Source organism: Geotrypetes seraphini, chromosome 8 (assembly GCF_902459505.1).
Source record: "Geotrypetes seraphini chromosome 8, aGeoSer1.1, whole genome shotgun sequence".
Lineage (NCBI taxonomy): Eukaryota > Metazoa > Chordata > Amphibia > Gymnophiona > Dermophiidae > Geotrypetes > Geotrypetes seraphini.
The window spans coordinates 96,914,300-96,935,406 of NC_047091.1; the positions used below are offsets into that span (position 1 = coordinate 96,914,300).

A 21,107-nucleotide genomic window follows, 5' to 3' on the forward strand; every position below is an offset into this window, starting at 1 on the left:
GCACAGCCCACCCGTGGCACCAAAAAGTTGGGAGCAGGAGGGGTGCTCAGTCCGTCCTGCTCCTAGGCCTCCCACCCCCTGGCCCACCCCTGGTTGGCCCAGGCGGTCGGGCCCAGCCTACCCACCCAGGTACCTTTAAAATAGTTGGGAGCAGGAGGGGTGCCCGGGTCCCTCCTGCTCCTTGGAAGCTCCCAACATCTTCGGGAGCAGGAGGGGTTCCTGAGCCTCCTCCTGTTCATATACCGCTCCAAAATCTTTGGGAGCTGGAGGAAAGTTCTCCTGCTCCTTCTCTCCGGCCAGCCACCTCCCAATAGCGGCTTTGACGGCAGCTGCTGATTGGTGAGGCCCGACTTTAGTACAGGAAGAGGCGGTTGGAGCATACAGCAAGTGATTTCCTTCACTCGCCAGCGCTCCGGCTGCCAATTCCTCCTCTCCAGCTGCCCCCTCCTGCCTCCCCTTTGCGGTCGGAAAATACCACGAATGACCGGGCCTGCAAACCACGGACCGCAAATTTGCAGGGGAGCACTGTATTCAAAAATCCAAGCTAAAAGGCCACTTTTTTGAAGCTGCTTTCAACTCCCACTCACCATCAGATACCTAAACCCATTGTATCATTCTTTCTACTAGAAACTCCCCCAACCCTAAGATGTCCTGTCTGTCCAAATTAGATTGTAAGCTCTTCTGAGCAGGGACCTTCTGTTGAATGTTAACTGTACAGTGCTGCATATGCCTTTCAGCGCTATAGAAATGATAAACAGTAGTAGTAATAGAATAATCTTGTTGCAGGCAGAACTAGCATTAAAGTAGAAACGAGGCCTAGGAATTTCAGCAGACGAATGAGTTAAACAACTTAATAGTAGTCTTTAACTCGGATAACATAAGAACATAAGCAATGCCTCTGCTGGGTCAGACCTGAGGTCCATCGTGCCCAGCAACCCGCTCACGCGGTGGCCCCAACAGGTCCAGGACCTATGCAGTGATCCTCTATTTATACCCTTCTATCCCCCTTTCCAGCAGGAAATTGTCCAATCCTTTCTTAAACCCCAATACTGTACTCTGCCCTATTACGTCCTCTGGAAGCACATTCCAGGTGTCCACCACACGCTGGGTAAAGAAGAACTTCCTAGCATTTGTTTTGAATCTGTCCCCTTTCAGTTTTTCCGAATGCCCTCTTGTTCTTATATTTTTTGAAAGTTTGAAGAATCTGTCCCTCTCTACGCCCCTCATGATCTTATAAGTCTCTATCATATCCCCTCTAAGTCTCCTCTTCTCCAGGGAAAAGAGACCCAGTTTCTCCAATCTCTCAGCGTATGAAAGGTTTTCCATCCCTTTTATCGGATGTGGTTTGTCTTGTTTGCATTTATCAAATATTCCTTTTTTCCAAGATCAGTCTATTTCCAATGATTACCTTGATAGCTTGTGGCCCTGAAATGATACAAATTGATCAAATTATAAGGATATCTCCAATTATCATAGCAGATTTCTGAGGTGTCGTATCGATAACAAAAAAGCTTTAAAACTGAAGAATGCTCTGTGTAGGGAGCAGGGGATAGAAAGGTAGGAGAAATGAGGATCAAAGTTAACAAAAAAAAGCTGTGACCTAATGCGTCTTTGAACCTGTTAATACAACCCAGTTAAAAAAAAAACCCTCTTAAATCAGTGGTAGTGAACCTATGGTACGCGTGCCATCGCCCCAGCACAGAGTTCACTAGAGTTCGTTTCTAGAAAGCCAGAGGGACGCAGGGCTGGGCTGTTCCCCTCCCCCTCTCCATGCACGCCTGAGGACATTTCTCACATCACCCGCCCCTCTGCCCAGCAGCCAAATGGGAGCACTTCCTCCCTCCCCTGTCTGGGGTAAGGTGGGCGGCTCACATGGGGCGCGAGAGTGCGGTGCGGACGGCAGCCTCTTGAGTCTGTGGCGAAGGTGATTCCTGTGGTGGGATTGGAGAGGAGCTAGGTTGGAGAGGAGCATAGCTCACAGCGTGACATAGCAGAGGGGAGCAGATTGTTGATTCAGGGAACATCCATTTCTTTAGTGTTAACTTATAGTGTTAGCTAAATGAATATAGCAAAAAAAAGAATAGATAGTGGAAGATCATTCCAAGAGGCCTGGACAGAGTCATTTGGAGTGACTGAACGCAATGGGAAAGCGTTATGTATTCTGTGTAATGAAAGTGTTGTGTGTCGCACATCAAGTGTCAGACGGCACGTTGACACCGACCACAAAAGTGTTGCCAAATTTGGTGAAACTGAAAGAAAAGAGTTTCTTGAAGGGAAATTGAGGAAATATCATTCCCAGTATCTAAAACCTCAGTATTCTGGTTAAATTGCCGTGTTGGCACTTTGCGATAAATAAGTGGTTTTGGGTTGCAATTTGGGCCCTCGGTCTCTAAAAGGTCCCGCCATCACTGTCCTAGATTTTATCCAGCAACTAAATTCAAGCTTTGACAAGCAACAGCTGCGTAAATTCCATATTAAAGACCCACACAGAAAAAAACAAAATGCTAAAACCCTGGAATTCCAGGTAGCACGACCTCAGACAACTATACCAAGCCTCGGAAGGTTTTGTTAAAGTTTGGGTTGAAATTTTCTGCTGGAAAACTTTCGGGTTCAGCCTTTCTGCTGGGAATGGGAGGGTCTGAGCACCACCCCCTGACAAAGAATTTTTAGAGCATTGAGTAATGGACCTGTGACAAACAATATCCTGTGGCTAGGGATTTAAATATGCCAAATCTTTAATAAGAGGAAGCATTAAGTTTGAAAATAAATTTAGCAATGTCTAGCAAAGTATAGCCTTTTTTTTTTTTTAACTAAAAGCAATCATTAACCCCCACCCCCAATTGGCTATATTCAATACCAAGATCTGAATCAAAACTATATCCTCTAGTAAATGGTGCAGTATTTTTAAAAAATATTGAGAAAAATAATACATGGTATCAATTAAAATTTACCAAGCCATCCTTAAAAAATAGTTTTTGAAGGAGCTCCCTTCTTCTCACAAGCTGCAAAAAAACAACAAAAAAAACCCAACCCAACCCCTAAATATGATATCAATCACCAAAAGATTGTTACAGCAGTGAAATGCAGTGAATTACTGTTGACGTATCCTAAAAAGAGACATTCTTTTTTTTATATAAATCTTTATTCATTTTTCATCTTACAACAAATACATATATATTAAACATTTGTCAATAAATACATCATTTGAAATTCTATCATTTATGATACTAATAGATAAAAATTTTATCCCATCCCTCCCACCCTTTCAGTCTTACATTCAATCAAATATGTCATATCAATAATCTTTCCTAGTGATCTAATCATTTAATAAATTCAAAATTCCCCCCTCCCATCCCTTCTACCTTAAATTGTATTTATAATGTAAAATGGTACCTACTCATTGCAATATTTTGTTAATGGCCCCCATATCTCTTTAAATTTATTAAAATTCCCTTTTTGTACAGCTATTGTTCTCTCCATTTTGTAAATGTGACATATCGAATTCCACCAGAAGTTATAATTAAGTCTATTCCAATTTTTCCAATTACTTGTGATTTGTTGTATGGCAACTCCTGTCATAATCATTAAAAGTTTATTATTCTTTGATTAAATTTGGCTCTTTGTTCTCATTGACATACCGAATAAAATCGTATCATAGGATAATGCCACATGATTCTCCAATAAACAATTAATTTTGGGCCAAATTGATTTCCAAAGGCCATAATAAAGGGACAATAAAATAATAAATGATCTAGAGTCCCTGCTTCAAGATTACAGTGCCAGCATCTATTAGACTTGGAGCTATCTAACTTTTGTAATCGACATTCAAGATCAAGCCAGTGGCATATTTTGGCTAGGAACAAAACAAACAAATAAATAAATAAAAAGCATCAGAACTGGCACCATCTTGAGTGGCAGAGCAAAAATCTACCATCAGTTGTAAAAGTCTAAGGGGCGCTAGCGTTTTTAGTGTACGCACAAGATTAGCACGTGCTAGCCAAAAAATTACCGCCTGCTTACAAGGAGGCGGTAGCGGCTAGCGCGCGGCATTTTCGTGTGCACTAAAACCGCTAGCACGCCTTTGTAAAAGGAGCCCTATATTTAAAATGAACAAATAAAAAACACCATCAAGCTAATATATTTTTTAATATCAGCTTCATATTTAAAGTAACAAAAGCTGTTAGTGCACTTGATGAATGGGGGCTTCAGTGCTCCTATAAGGCATGAACAGGGCACAAAATAAAACATATCTGCTATAATTTTGATCCCTAGGGTAGAGTGACTTCAATCCCAAGATCAGCATAACATGACCAAAGAGTAAAATTTTTGTACATCCTTTTCAGGGTGTACATCCTTTTCTTTATTATTTTTAACAGAACTTAGGCCCCTTTTATCAAACCTCGTTAATAATAATAATAATAATTTTATTCTTATATACCGCCATGCCCATCGAGTTCTAGGCGGTTCACAACAATTACATTAGGATCCGCATTGACATGCCGATTTACAAACAATGTATTGGATTTGCAACACCTTCAGCCGAACATGGCTGAAGAAGCGGAAGTGGGAAGGAGAGAAGGAGGAAAGCGATCAATAGAGGGGGGGGGGGGGGGGGGCAGGGCCGAACTGGCCGATTTACCACCATTTATTGGATTTACAACAACTTTAGCTGAACTTGGCTGATGAAGCAGGAGGAGGGTTAGGGTAGCTGGAAGAAAGCGATCAATAAAGGGATCTTTATCGCCAGCCGCTGCGGTAAAAGCTCCGTTGCACATAGAATTCCTATGAGCGTTGGAGCTTTTCCCACAGCAGCTGGCAATTAAAAAAACTAATGTAGCTTGATAAAATGGAACCTTTAGGAAGGAAAAGTCACAACAACCTAACTTCCTATGGGAGTGACTAACCTACAGTATCTCTGTACCACAAGTTAGTCACTTCCATGACCTAAAAACAACACTGATTTGATCAACCTTGCAAGAAGTGATACTTTTCTATCCTTGGAGCATTGGGTTGCAAAGCTGCAGCTTGATGCTTCCAGATCACTTCCTAAAGAGGCTAAAGTATTTCCTCATTCCAAAGCCCCGCCCTTTTACTACTATGCCCACCAGAACCTCCCTTTATATGGCAAGTTGACCCCTAATGAGACTTGTTACCACAAGAGGTTGTGATGTCATTGTGCATCTGGCACCAGAAGGGATAGGAGGAACTCAGATCACTCTTGCCCCTACCCCAATACACCCTCTCCCCCGATTTGCCTGGTAGGCCCAGGAGGACTATGGGGGTGAGGGATAAGGGTGGGTGGGGAGTTGGAGGGAGAGGTGGAGCATTTGGGGCTAGTTGCAAAAGGGAGGGGTTTTGGGGGGCCATTAGGAAATGGCCCAGGAGAATCAGGCCAAAGCTTTTTGGCTTAGGGCTCTTATGATTGAGAAATACTGCCAACTTTTAGCTGGTGATATTTTTCCAGGAATAAACATACCTTGTAATGCTCACTATAAGCTGCATAATTCAATTTACATAATAATAAGCTGTTTTGCATGAACTGCATTCTTCACTTCTCATTACTGTGTATCCTGTGGTACCCAATACTAATATGATTTGAGTAATATAACAAACATTATTGCCCTTTAACACACATTAAAGAGGCACATAGCACACTTTAGAGCAGGGGGGCCTCAAAGTCCCTCCTTGAGGGCCGCAATCCAGTCGGGTTTTCAGGATTTCCGCAATGAAAATGCATGAGATCTATGTGCATGCACTGCTTTCAATGCATATTCATTGGGGAAATCCTGAAAATCCGACTGGATTGCGGCCCTCATGGAAGGACTTTGAGATCCCTGCTTAGAGTTATTAAGGACCTTAATAATTACTCCCATAAACCAAGTTAAAGCTACAAGTCCATCCATTTTCCTTCCTACTGAACACAGTTGCCACCTAAGACCTTTCAATAGGACAAAGTATCATTAGCTTTGATGTGAAGAAATGCAATCTTAAAGCTACACCCTTGAGGTCCCAGCATCTTCATTCCCCCACCCTCCAACAATCTCATATCATGCCACCTAGAACAGCCTTATGTTCTGTGTGCAACAACTTACCACATGCTTCCAGAGGAGTCTCTCTCACCAAAGGCACTATATGATCCATCTTGTCTTTTGTAAGTCAACTGGCGCTGGTAGCCTAGAGATTTGACAGTAAAGTTCAGGATATTTATGTTTTGAATTACTTTTCCAGCAGGCCAATGACTCAAACTCCATATTTGATACAATAATGTCCTCACATATTTCCCTCCCCACCCTCTCCCAACCAGGGACTGATCCAGCTCACCTCCTAAACCATCTATATCAGCAGCTATAAGAAAAAGTTTCCCTCCAAGCACTAAAATTGATATGTGATTCAAAATTTATGAGGGGTTTTTTTTGTGCCATTTACACATCAAGCAGAATACTCTACTACCAACTGCGGCCAGATGACTTGGTCTTGAGAAAATTGTTGTTGTTTTTAGTTATATTATGTGCTTCATATTATTTTTATTGTTGTTTTTAACTTGTCACGGCTCAACAGACTCTTGACAAAGGCATAGATGCTGAAACACTGTCAGTGTCGAGTCTTCGAGACCTCGCAGTGTTATTATCAATAAAATGAACTTTGAACATTAAACCTGTGGCTGAATAATTGACATCACATCCTCACGACTCCTTTGTTGTGCACAGCAAGTGGCACCACCGAGGTTTATGGATCATATAATTTATTATTTAGAAACCAATATTTTGGACACAGTTTTGCATTAAAAATTTCTAAAAAGATTCACACCAGTAGAATCGCTATTTTATAAAATACTATATGTACTACTATGTGGTATCAGAAAACAAACAATTGATATAAAAGCACAATACAAGATGTCTTCCCAATCAATTTTAATTGTGACAGTCGGACCCATCAGATGGTGTACTCAGTACCATTCCTATTTTTTTAATACCAGCTAGACACCTAATTCCTCAAATGAGGCCCCATCCACCTGTCCCTAGAAAAGTACAATAGCAACACTGCTATCTTTTATTATCCAATTCCTGTTTGCAAAGCACACTTTTGGTATCAGAGCCCTGGTATGATCATTAGGATGTGAACCTTGGAAAGAGGGTGGCAGAATATATTCTTCCAACTCATTAAGGTGCTTTAGAGCAACAATCTTCAACGAGCTGCAGAGTACATGCAAATAAATAATGCTGACTTGTAATATGATTTTTACACTGGACAGAAGTTGGCATCAGAAAATATGGACTCAATTCTAATCTTTTTCTTGTATACTGCAACCAAGCCCGGATTCTGTATAGGACGCCTGGTCTCAGAAGCCGACGGGTGTCCTATACAGAATCATGCTTAAGCCCGCCTAAAAAGAACCCGATTCTCTAACAAACGTCCATGTTATAGATGCCAGTTAGAGAATTGGGCTGCTACTGAGCTTATTGCAGTGAGGGATGGCCCTGTCACGATAGGTTTAGCGGAAACCCAACCCCCCGTGAGGGATGCCCAATCCCTCCTGACAAAACCACCCCCCTTAGCTCACGGGTCAATAGGGATTGGACATCCCTCCTGCCCAGCACCCACCTGTAGATCACCGGCACCCCCCTTCCCCCATAGATAGCCGGCAGGAGGGATGTCCAATCTCTCCTGCCTGGCACCCCTTAGGCCCCTGCCCGGTGCATCCCACAATGCACTGGGAAGGGGCAGGCCTGCCATTTAGACGGAGGTGGGCCTGCTGGCTGGATGAAGCAAGGACCCGTTCATCTGGCCATCAAAGAAGGTTAGAGAGGGGTCAGGGGTGCGGGTTAGGAGAGGTTCTAGTGGGGGCGGAGGGGGGGTCCGGGGGATCTACAGGGGGATTACCAGGCAGGAGGGACTGGGCATCCCTTGCCACGATAAGCTTAGCAGCCGTGTCTACTTACAATGTAGGCCAGCATTTTTCTGGCCTATGTTGTACACATCTCCCGCTGGCCTAGGGAGACGCGTACAGCCGCCTAGGTTCGCCTGAGGCTACTTCCAGGCCAAACCATGTCCACACCTAGCCGAGCTTAGGCAGGCTTGTGTGCCTCCAATGTAGGCAGTCTGTCTAAGGAGATTAAAAAAAACAACAAACATGCATCCCAATTGGCTGGTTAGACGGCAGTAGGATGCTTACCGCCACCTACAATCGAGAATCCAGGCCACAGTATCTCTTTTTGGTCTGGGTAATCCTGAAGGAAAGATGCAAAACTGGAAAATCAACTACTGCAATGCTCACCCTGCAGCAGGTAATCGATGACTTCAGCCTCTACTTCGGGACTCAATTGTTTTGTCTTTTGGAGATACTTCAAGACAAAAACATTGGGAGCAAAGTGAACCATATTTTGTTCTCCACATCCAAATGGCAATCGAAGCAAGTTGTCCAGATTGTTCAGAGTTGGCCCCATTACATCTCCTGGATATTGAAAAAGCATAAAAAGGTGCAGAAGAAAGAGAAATTTTCTCCAAGGACCATTGATGGACCAGCAAGACTTTTTTTTAAAGTAAAAATTTATATACTAACTGTACTCTAAGAACATAAAAATAATCATACTGGACCATCAAGCCCAGTAGCCCGTTGTCATGGTGGCTAATCCAGGTTTCCATTAAAATAACATTCATAAGTACATTTTAATACCTAACAAATTTCAACTCACTCTCAACATATAGTCTTCATTACATAAATAATTATTGAACTGCTCATTATGAACTTCAACAGATACTACAGAATGTACTGGTATCAGAATTCATGCATATCTTAGGCTGTAATTGCCTCTACATATAGTCATCTACAAACAACTTGATGGGCTAGGGAGGCAATTACCAAAATACATCATGGAAACCATGCCATAAGGATCTGTGTTAGCTTTTCTTCTAATGAGCATAAAGATCAAACATCAGGATTTCACAACACTGACATACTGTAGTCCAGGGGTGCCCATCCTGGGCTCCGTGATAGACTTGCGTTGCCTTCACTATCTACCGGCCGATCAGCTTTCCTCTGCCCGACTGCCTGGTGAAGACAGCTTCCCTCCCTTCCACTCCCTCACTGCCTTCTTGCCCACTCCCCGAGTGGCAGAGCTTGCAAGATGAGTCATTCCAGTTTCGGAGCACGCAGTGTTAGAAGAACTGAACTCAGGCTGCAGGGCTCTAACACTGCGTGCGCTGGCTTCCCTTCTCCGAAACAGGAAGTTATGTCATTCCTGTTTCAGAAGAGAAGGGAAGCCAGCGTGTGCAGTGTTAAGCCCCACCCCTTCCCAGCCTGGGTTCAGTTCTTCTAACACTGCGTGCTCCGAAACTGGAATGACTCATCTTGCAAGCTCTGGCCTCGGGGCGCAACACTTGGTAGCTGGCTGCAGACGCATCCCGCGCAGCCACAGCGGCACGTATCTGGACTGCCAAAGGAGCAGGGGCAGGACGTGGCAGCCCTGCTCTGAGCGTCACCTTCCCTCCCTGTGGAAAGTTTCTGTTCGTGTCTGCCCCCAAGGAGAGCACCATCGAACATAAATGGGCGAGTGCTGCTCTACCCACCAACTTTTCTGTCACCCTCTCCCGTTCCAGCATCCCCAGAGCCAGAGAAGGCAAGTGGCTGCATCCCGTTCCTTCACTGGGGCTTCTCCAGAAAGCAGGGCAAGTGATCCTTGGCCACTAGCCAGCAAGTCTGAGAGGTCCAAACTGGACCTTGTAAAGTGTGGGGTGATGCTGCCCTTTACCTCCAGCCTGGCTACCAAACACGGAGACAGCAGCAGAAGCACAGTAAATGCCACGGGCTTCCTAGAGAAGGGAAGGAAAAGAGAAACCAGACCATAGAAGGAGAGAGAAGGGAAGGAGACAGATGCCAGACCATAAGAACATAAGAACCGCCATCTCCAGATCAGACCTTCGGTCCATCAAGTCCGGGGATCCGGTACATCTGGCGTAATTTTAGTCACCCATGTCCCTCTATGCCTCTCGTAAGGAGATGTGCATCTAGTTTGCTTTTAAATCCTAGAACGGTGGATTCCGCAATAATCTCCTCTGGGAGAGCATTCCAGGTGTCCACCACTCGTTGCATGAAGCAGAACTTCCTGATATTTGTCCTGGACTTGTCCCCCCTTAGCTTCAGTCCATGTCCTCTTGTCCGTGTCACATTGGACATTGTAAATAATTTTTTTTCCTGCTCTATTTTGTCGATTCCTTTCAGTATTTTGAAAGTCTCAATCATATCCCCTCTAAGTCTCCTTTTCTCAAGGGAGAACAATCCCAGTCTCTTAAGTCGTTCCTCATATTCCAAGTTCTCCATACCTTTTATTAGCTTCGTTGCTTGTCTCTGCACCCTCTCCAGCAGTTTTATATCCTTCTTTAGGTTGGAAGACCAAAGTTAGACACAGTATTCCAAGTGTGGTCTGACCATTGCTCTATAAAGCGGCATTATAACTTTCTCTGATCTACTCATGATTCCTTTCTTTATCATGCCTAACATTCTATTTGCTTTCTTTGCCGCTGCCGCACATTGTGCCGACGGTTTCAGGGTCCTATCTATCAGTACACCCAGGTCCTTTTCTTGTTCGCTCTTACCCAGAGTTGCACCTGACATTCTATACTCATGTTCCTTGTTCTTTCTGCCTAAATGCATTACTTTGCACTTTTCCACATTAAACTTCATCTGCCATTTCTCCGCCCATTTCTCTAACTAACACAAGTCACTCTGGAGTTCCTCGCTATCCTTCTGCGATCTGATTGCCAGGCATAGCTTTGTTTCGTCTGCAAACCTGATGATCTCACTGGATGTTCCTTCTTCTATGTCACTGATAAAAATATTAAATAAGATGGGCCCAAGTACCGAGCCCTGGGGCACACCGTTAGTCACTTTCTTCCAGTCTGAAAACTTACCATTTATGCCCACTCTCTGCTTTCTGTTCTCTAGCCATTTGCCTATCCATCTTAGTATATCTCCCTCTATTCCATGGCTTTGTAGTTTCCTGAGAAGTCTTTCATGTGGAACCTTGTCGAACGCTTTCTGTAAGTCCAAGTATATTATGTCCACCGGTTCTCCACTATCAATTTGTTTGTTCACGGTCTCAAAAAACTGAAGTAAGTTTGACAAATTTACTTCAATTTTTCCCTTTCCTGAAGCCATGTTGACTGGCTCTTATCAGGTCATGTGTATCCAAGTGCCGGACTATGCTATCTTTAAATTAGTGCTTCAACCATCTTTCCAGGGACAGACGTAATACTCACAGGTCTGTAGTTGCCAGGTTCTCCTCTTGATCCTTTTTTGAAAATTGGCGTGACGTTCGCTATCTTCCAATCATCCGGTATCTGTCCAGTTCTAATTGACAGGTTGGCAAGTTTTTGCAATAGCTCTCCGATTTCAACCTTCAGTTCTTTTAAGACTCTTGGGTGAATTCCATCAGGTCCAGGGATTTGTCACTTTTAAGATTGTCGATCTGGTAGTATATCTGGTCCAAGTCCACTTCTACTGTGGTGAGGCTGTCCTCTATTACTCCTTTGAACACTTTCACTGCTTCTGGTATTGTTGCAGTGTCCTCCTTCATAAAGACAGAAGCAAAGAAGGAATTTAATCTGTCTGCAATTTGTTTGTCTTCCTTGATGTACCCTTTTCTTCCCTGATCATCCAGCGGTCCCACCGCCTCTTTTGCAGGTTTTTTTCCTTTTTACGTATCTAAAGAAGGGCTTGAAAGTTTTGGCCTCTTGTGCTATTTTCTCCTCATAGTCCTTTTTGGCATCTCTCACCGCCTTGTGACATTTCTTCTGATCATCTCTGTGTTTGTTCCAAGCTTTGGTTGTTTTTGTGCGTTTCCATTTTTTAAAGGAGTCCTTCTTTTCTTTTATGGCTTCCTTCACCTCTCTAGTAAGCCATGCTGGTTCTCCTTTCTTTGGAAATCCACACAATGTAGAGATTTTGTGCTTCCGTGACAATATTTTTCAGTAGGGACCATGCCTGATCTACCGTTTTAACTTTGTCCATCTTTTTCTTGAGCTGTTGTTTCACCATGGCTCTCATGCTATCGTATCTTCCCTTTTTAAAGTTTAAGGTCGTAGTTAAGGTTTTGTATGTTTCCCTTTCTCGATGTCAAGTTTAAAGTTGATCATGTTGTGATTGCTCGTCCCCAGCGGGACCATAACTTCTACTTCTTTTGTCGGTCCCGTAATGCCATTTAGGACCAAGTCCAAGGTGGCGTTTCCTCTCGTCGGCTCTCCCATCATTTGTTCCAGGAAGCAGTCCCCTAGCACTTCCAGGAACTTGGACTCCTTGCCGCAGTTCGAGGTTCCCAGGTTCCAATCTATCCCTGAGAAATTGAAGTCTCCCATGATTATTACATTACCTGTCTTACATTCTTGTTTAATTTCCTCTATCATTTCTGAGTCTGTCTCCTCCGTCTGTCCTGGGGGTCGATAGTAAAGGCCAATTTTTTTGTCTAGGAATCTTGATCCAGAGGGACTCCAGTTTCTCTGTCCTTTCCGTCGTAGCCTCTCTAATAGTTTCTACTCCATCCTGAACATATAGGGCAATACCTTCACCTTTCTGCCCTACTCTATCTCTTCTGTATAGTTTGTATCCCTGTAGTACTGTGTCCCATTTGTTTTCATTATTCCACCATGTTTCTGTTATGCCAATGATTTCCAGTTCATTGTGTCTTGCTATTGTCTCTAATTCTCCCATTTTGTTTCTCAGACTTCTAGCATTCATATACATACATTTGAATTCCCTTTGTGTTACCTTCTTGGACTTTCTAAGCTTAGCAGTCTCTACTGTTTCTTTCACGGTATCCTTTTCTGTTCCTGCGTTGTCTCCCTTATTTGCTTTGTGGTCGTCCCCTCCCGTGTCTGACCAGGAGTAAGGAAGGAGAGAAAATGCCAGATAATGGAGGGGGGGGGGGAGGGAGAGATAGAAGAGAAGGAGAGCAGAAAGATTCTAGGGCATGGGGGGAGGGAAGGGAAATTAAGGAGATAGATGCCAGACCAGAGAGAAAGGAAGGAGAGGAGATGCTAGAGCATGGCAGGGGAGGAAGAGATAGAAGAGAAGGAAAAGAGAGAGATGCCAGACCATGGAGTTGAGTAGGAAGGAAAGGAGGCGTGAAGAGAGAAAAAAAGAAAGGGAAGCAGGGAGAAAGAAAGGGCAGGAAGACAGGAAGAAAAAGTTGGAGGAGGGAATGAGGTCTTGAGGAGAGGAAACATACAGGCTGAAAGAAGGGAAGAAATATTGGATGCACAGTCAGAAGAAGAAAAGTGCAACCAGAGACTCATGAAATCACCAAACAACAAAGGTAGGAAAAATGATTTTATTTTCAATTTAGTGATCAAAATGTGTCCGTTTTGAGAATTTATATCTGCTATCTATATTTTGCACTATGGCCCCCTTTTACTAAACTGCAATAGCGGTTTTTAGTGCAGGGAGCCTATGAGCATTGAGAGTAGTGTGGGGCATTTAGCGCAGCTCCCAGCGCTAAAAACTGCTATCACAGTTTAGTAAAAAGGGAGGGGGTATATTTGTCTATTTTTGTATGGTTGTTACTGAGGTGTAAGTGCATAGTCATCTGCCTTGACCTCTTTGAAAAAACCCAGGAATATAAATGATAATTAACATTTTCTGTGCGTACAGTGTGCTTTGTGTTTTTTAAAAATTTTATTGTTGGTAGATCATTTTGACTTGGTCATTTTAAAAGTAGCTCGCAAGCCCAAAAAGTGTGGGCACTCCTGCTGTAGTCACTGGAGGCATCAAAGCATGCACAGTAGCCAACCTGACTCAGGAGGATATGGATACAAAGAAACAAGCTTCAGCTAAATCAATTTACTAATGTTGAAAAAAGTGAATTAGAGGCAAACCTTCATTGTTTTTACCTTTACTTCTACATATTCAAGCACATAACACAACAGCTATAATAGTCTGCTTTTTTTTTTTTTTTTACAAAATTATTATATATGACTTTTAGATGGTACTTCTGAATTTGGACAAAAGGGACTACGTTATTCACAAAAGTGTTTTTCTCTTATCCTACACCTGGACACAATGGCCCTGATTCTGCAAAGTGTGTCTAAAGTTATGCGCGGTTTGGACATCCAAGATAGACATCCTTTATAGAAGCACGCTCAGCGAGGCTCAGCACTGTTCAGGTGTCCAAATTTTGAAACGTCCTTTAGAGAAATTGGGTTTTAGGAGAGAGTTAGACATCCAAACAATGTCCTTAATGTTATAATATTTTATTATTATGATGTTATTAGAATGGTGATTTAATGGTGTTTTTCATTATAATTGCGATACTGGGAATTGGATCTGTTTAATGCTTTTATTTATTTGTCTTCCCTCAGAGAGAGTGACTGGGATTCGAACCAACAACATTAGGGTAAAAGGCTGTATGTTTAACCAGTGTGCTAAACCAGTGTTTCTGAATCTTTTCAAGCCAAGTACCCCCTAAGCCTAGCAAATACCAACTGAGTACCCCTGTCCAAACTCTGCCCCAAACCTGCCCCTGACTCCACCCCCATAATAATAATACTAACTGTAGTGCAATTTCTTCCATCCATTTTTCATATTCACACACACAATATAATCTTATTAATTCATAATGGTAACCACAAAATTTAAAACACAAAGCACACTGTATGCAGAGAAAATGTTAATAATCATTTATATTCAGGGGGGGGAGGTTCAAAGATGTCAAAGCAGATGACTTTAAAATATGCAATGTCACCTCAGTAACAACTATAGAAAAATAGACACATATAGTGCAAAATATAGACAGTAGATATAAATTCTCAAAACTGACACATTTTGATCACTAAATTGAAAATAAAATCATTTTTCCTACCTTTGTTGTCTGGTGATTTCATAAGTCTCTGGTTGCACTTCCTTTTGTGCTTCCAATATTTATTTATTTATTTATGTCTGCCTCCTGCATGCTTCCTCTCCTCCAGACCTCGTTCCATTCCACAACTAACATCTCTCTCTATCCCTCCAAGAGTCCAACTTTTTTCCTCTCTCATCCCCCAGATCAGTTTTCACCACTGCCCATTTCTCCTTTTTCTTCCCTCTCTAACACCATGCCACATCTCTCCCTCCATCACTATGCCCAACACTCCTCCCCCTTGCATCCCCTTCAATCTATCCCTCTGTTCCGTCTTCATCACCATATCCAGCATTTCTCCCTCTGATCCTTCTATGCCCCATGCATCTATAACTCACTCCTCTCTATGCCCATGTGCACCATCTCTTTCCCTCTCACTCACACAGAGGCCCAACAATTGTCCCTTTCTATTCCTTCCCTCCCTCCTTCCTATATCTCAAGTTAGTGCCCCCTTCCTCCCTTCTATGACCCAAGTTAGTGCCACCTTCCTCCATCCCATGTCCTGAATTTGTGCCCCCTCCCCCTCACTGCCTTCCAGCCTTTGTTCCACCTCCTTCCTCCCTCCCCCGAAGCCACACTGAAGCCTGCTTGCCCCCAAGCCGACCCGCCGCCGATTCCTCCTCCACACTGGTCCATCGCTGCCCCTCATTCCCACAGCGATTGGCTGGCCCAGACCTTCTCTCCGACATCAGAATTGACATCGGGGGGAAGGCTTGTGGGCCAGTGGTGTGCAATTGCTGCATGCGTCTGGCCCTTCTCTTCCTGGAGTTGTGGCAGGGGACAATTAAATGGGGCAGGCGGTGTATGATTAAATACTAAGCATCTGTAGCACATTACTCCTCTCTACACAGATTTTACTGACATGTATAATAAAATATGCTACAGTCAAATGAGGGAGATAGGAAAAAAAAAAAGAAAAAGGGTGAGCTACTGGATGACTTTGTTTTTGTGATCCTACCTATTATGGATGCAGTGGCTCTCTCTGATCCAGGAATCACACTGTGAGGGATGCCAAGGGTGAATGCTTCATTGTGGTTCTCATCCGTCTCTTCTTTTCTCCAAATTTTATATTCTCCTATTGAGCCCCATCCAGTAGAGAATCCAATGTACCTCACGTCAGGCTGCCTCACTTCTGCCCACTCAACTATCACAGACTCATTTAAAGGCCGAGTTCCATGACCAACCTAGAAGAACCAAGAAATGGTCAATCTTGGATCTGTTTTTTGGGATCAAAAGTGTTCTTCCTGATCACCATTATTTGCAGTTCCTTCTCATAGAGATCATATATTGAAGATATTCTGGGGCTATTCATACATATGAACATAGAAAAATGAAGGCAGATAAAGACCATATGGCCAAGCTAGTCTGCCTACTATCCCTTCTTCTCACTTAGAGATCCAATGTACTCATTCCAAGCTTTCTTGAATTCAGATAGCCTTCATCTCCACCACCTCCACTGGGAGGCCATTCGGTTCTCACCTTTACCAGCAGCCAATGTAATCTTATCAAGGACAAGATCAATAGATCTTTCTTTCTTTCTCTCTCTCACTCTCTCTCTCCCTTCCCATCCTCTCCCATCCCAAGATCATTTTAGCTGCTGTAGTTTGAACAGTTTGTATTCACCAGAGTTATGAATCTGGCATTCCTAACAAAACAGTATTACAGTAATCTATTTAACTCATGATTGCTGCTTACAATAGTTCTTAACTGAGAATGATGTAGAAACAGTTTGATTCTCTGTAAAAGTTTGAATTTAACTAAAGCTTTCCTAACTCTTTGATTGACACAATTTTCCACGAAGAAGAGCCCGTTTGCATGTCAGTGTTGGAGACTGCTAGAACCTTGCTAAAAACAGAGATAAGCCATTTTGATAATTTGCTGCTAAAATGCATGTAGGCTAAACCGTCGGGAAAACAGTTTAGTAACGGCATTAAAGTTTTTAGAATCTGGGCCTTAGTCTACTCTGCATAGGATTTTGTAAACCTCCATCTTATCACCCACCCTCTGTTATTCTCCAAGCAGAAGAGTGTTAATCCAGGGGCTGGCAACCTCTGGCCTGCTGCTGTCATGGCCACAATAAAAACAGAATTTCTGACTGTCGCTCTGCCAGCATAGGGTGTGTATGTTTGGGTAGGGGTAACTGCTTAGGACTTCTGGAAAGAGTTTGTTATTGGTTTCTTGTGGATTTAATTATGACTGTAGGGTGTTGGAATGGATGTAATCTCGGTATGGTATGTAGTAGGTCTTTTCAGTCAGTAATGGAGTTCTTGTCTTTTAATTAATTAAATTTTATTTTGTAAACCACCCTGATCTGAGAAAGCTGGGTGATCTATCAAGCTTTTAAAATAAACATAAACGTGGTACTCCTAAATCGGCATATCATTAAAAGATGGACTCTGTGGGGCAGCCCCATGCAGGGGGGTACTAATGTGATCCTGCCTGGAGGGGGAGGGGCAACAACCCCCAATAAGGAAAAGTAAGCTCTCAAAAAAATCACTAGCTCTACACATACTTCTCTTCACAATGATCAACTCATAATCCTATCCCTGTAAACAAATACATGTAGCACTAGTAATATGATGAATATTACTATTTCTGTATACTTTTGTAAATGTAAAAGATGTGAATGTTGGCCTCGCTCACAGACTTCATTGAACCCCAAGCCCAGTCATGGCTCCTGATACGCAAAAGGTTTGTACACCCTTGCCCCAATCTCTTCACCCTTACTTCATCAGGAGCTGTTCCATGCCCTTCACTATTTCTGTGGCTCTTCTTTGTGCTTTTTCAAATTCTGCTATGTCTTTTCTTAAGATGGAATGACCAGAACCGCATACAATATTCAAGATGTGGTCATACAATGGATCTATAGAGGCATTATAGCATCCTCTGTTTTACTACCCATTTCTTTCCAAATAATTCATAACATTCTATTTGCTTTTTTGTCTGCTGCTGCAATCACTGACCTACTTACTACAGTAGGTCTCCAGAGTACATCTCGTTCAGTTATTTTTTGCTATACTGAGATAAGGAGAAATAACAAGGTGATAAAGAGTGTGGACTAGAACCAGAGCTCAGACTAGAGTTTCTGAGATGCTGTCCCTAGATTACACTGAATTTTTTCTCTTCTTTTGCCTTTAATTGTTTTCTATGCTCTGACTTTTAGAAGTTCATCTAATATAATAAAATACTAGGCCGCGCATGCGCACTAAAAAAATCGTGTTCCCTGATCCGTCGCGAAAACACGATTGCGCATGCGTGGATTTTACGTCACCACTTGCTCGCGGCGACTTTCAAATAATAAAAAAAAAATTACACAGCTGCGGCGGCCTTCCTCACCGTGAATGGTACCGGCTCCTCTCTCGAACTGCACCAGGATCGAGAGAGGAGCTGCAGCGCTGGCTTTCAACTTTAAAAAAACAACAAAAAAACCCAACTGGAGATCGCCGCTCTCACCCGGCTCCCACTATGCAAACCCCCCCCCCCCCATGGGAGGATGCGCCGCAGCAAAGTGCTGCACAGGTACTGGAGGGGGAGAGACATATCGCTTCTGCACCGGTACAAACATCTCTCCAGCGCTGGCACTCGCTGCACGTTAAACAGGCTGCTTCGGGCTTTCTCCTGTAGTTGAGTCCCTTTGCCGCGTCACTGATGATGTCATCAATGACGCGACAGAGAGACTCAACGGCAGCAGAAAGCAGAAGCAGCCTGTTTAGCGTGCTGTGGCTGCCAACACTGGAGGGAGGTTTGATATTAAAGTCATCTTGCTGGGAGGGTCGCAGAGTCAGCGGGGGTTGGGCTGGGAGGGGAGAGAAGCGTCTGCCTCGGGTGCTTCAGGCAGCAGCAGCGTTTACAATTCGCTGCTGTTGCTGGCTTCAGGCCTTCCTCTCTGGCCGGTCCTGCCTACTTCCTGTTTTCATGAAGACAGGATCGGCCAGAGAGAAAGACCTGAAGCCAGCAACAGCAATGAATTGTGAATGCTGCTGCTGAACAATGAAGTAGTTAAATGAGGAAAGGGAGCAGAGGGGGAGAGAATGGCTTGGAGGGAAGGAGGAAGGTATGCCAGACCAAGGCAAAAGGAAGGAGGAGATGGAGAGAGGCCATATGGGACAGAGAGAGAGAGATGGAAAGAGAAGAGAGGGCAGAGAATGGAAGGGGCAACATAGAGGGTGAACAGTATTCTAGCACCCGTTAATGTAACGGGCTTAAAGACTAGTATTGGAATAAAGATGAAGATGGTGCCCACACATAACGCCTAGCCTGCCATTAACTTTTATCATCACAGCAAGGATGTTTGTTAATTTTCACAAATGATTTCACAGCAAGGACATTTCACCTGAATGATGCCATTTTTCCAGCTGATCCAGAAGCTTCGAAACTCGTCCCAGGATAGAATACCCGCTGTGTTTGCGCTGGCCACTGGCTCTCCCATCTTACTGGCAGAGATCCATGTCTTCATATTCTGCTGCCCACCAATCACAATCTCAATCATTTCAGCCATGTCATGGGGGCCAGAGGATAAAGCAAAATGGGCATCATTGTGGGCCTTCACTGCTACATCAAAGTACGTCAGCCTAGCAGTCTTCTGTACATACTGGAACTCATACTTGTTAGGTGTAGAAATATGAATTTTCTCTGGCCAGGGAGGGGGAGAGAAACAGAAAAGTCTTATCAATCTATGTGCTGTTTTAGCTCAACCACTCATATACTCGTGTGGGGGGTGGGGTGAATTATAAACACTTCAGAAGCAAAATCCACATTTTCTCCTCCAGAAAAAAAGCAAGTAAATAGGACACGTTCTTGTAAAAGCAAATTTTTTGTGAACAGCCTAAAAGTTGTAGAGATCACAAACAACACGTTTCTGTGAGCTAAGTGGCGAGAACTTGGTATGAAAGATTTTTTTTTTTTTTTTACAAATTTCAGCTATGTTGGTCTCTCAAGGGCCTACCCTCACCTTTTTGAGTTTCTTTTACATCTAATTCTCAGTATCTCACTGTAAAATGATTCTAGGAGGAGAGTGTGGTGGAGTAGTTAGAGCTACAGCCTCAGTATCCTGAGGTTGCGGGTTCAAATCCACGCTGCTGCTTGTGACCCTGGGCAAGTCACTGAATTACCCCATTGCCCCAGGTACATTAGATAGATTGTGAGCCTGCTGGAGACAGGGAAAAGTGCTTGAGTACCTGAAAAATTTGTAAACTGTTCTGACTCTCCTAGGAGAACAGTATAGAAAATTGGACAAATAAATAAATAGTGGCAGGGTACTGCTGTTCTGGGTAATTAGAAATATTAGTCAGGGAAAGAAGAGAGGGCATAGGGTTTAGCCAATAGACTGCTTAGTATATATTCAGGAAAACGGCGACAGAAAACCACAAATCCTGTGTCAGAGCTGTTAAGGCAGCTGTCCATCTCCACAAGGGTGATAGATAAAGACCCAGAAATTTGCAGTTTTGCAAATGTTGGCCATTAATGCACCAATCATAGAAATAAACTGGATTGATTCCTAGCTGGTGGAGGAGTTATGGAGATTCCTGATTGGCATAAGAACAAGCAACACTGAAAGAACTATTCAGAACACACTAATATTTTCTCAGCTTAAGTCCATTGTAAAAGCCCCTGAGAGTCATCTATGGGGAACTCTATGGTGACACCTTGGGGATCAATCCTGCAGCTGGCTAGGGCTGGCTTATCTTTTCTAGTGAATAGTAATGTATGCTACTTATTCCTTATTCAAATCACAGAACCACTGAACTCAAAATGCTTTGTCATGGGCGTTTCAAATCCAGGAGAAGATGAAAAGGAAGCCACAGGGTTCATGGAATACAATCCTTTGCTGACCAACGTATTCATTTCAAATACAGTGGAACCTTGGTTTACAAGCATAATTCGTTCCAGAAGCATGCTCGTAAACCAAAATACTCGTATATCAAAGCGAGTTTCCCCAAAAGGAACTAAGGGAAACTCGCTTGATTCGTTCCTACCCATCCCCATCCCCCGAGGCCAGCGGCGCTGCTCTACCCCCCCCAAGAACTGGCATTGCTCCCCCGCGTTCATGAAGGCCCCCCCGCGTGATCCCCCATCCCCCCCGCTCATTTTGCCCCCCGGCATGATCCACCATCCCCCCTCGCATCACACCCCCTCCCGCCGCGATCTGGCATGCCCCAGGCACCCACCCACCCAATCACATTCCTTACCCCCATTTGGCACTGGCACTGGCACCAACGCACA

General features: G+C 43.6%; 1 protein-coding gene across 3 annotated transcripts in view; it reads right to left on the reverse strand.

Moving 5' to 3' along the window:
- CPAMD8 (C3 and PZP like alpha-2-macroglobulin domain containing 8) overlaps positions 1-21,107 on the reverse strand; it is a 216,235-nt gene that overhangs the window by 68,138 nt on the left and 126,990 nt on the right. For all 3 annotated transcript variants that reach the window (XM_033955244.1, XM_033955242.1, XM_033955245.1), the window contains exons 24-27: positions 19,219-19,517; positions 15,844-16,069; positions 8,276-8,452; positions 6,093-6,174 (exon numbers count right to left, since the gene is read on the reverse strand). In XM_033955244.1, the coding sequence (XP_033811135.1) occupies positions 6,093-6,174; positions 8,276-8,452; positions 15,844-16,069; positions 19,219-19,517 (784 nt within the window). The remainder of the gene's footprint in view (positions 1-6,092; positions 6,175-8,275; positions 8,453-15,843; positions 16,070-19,218; positions 19,518-21,107) is intronic.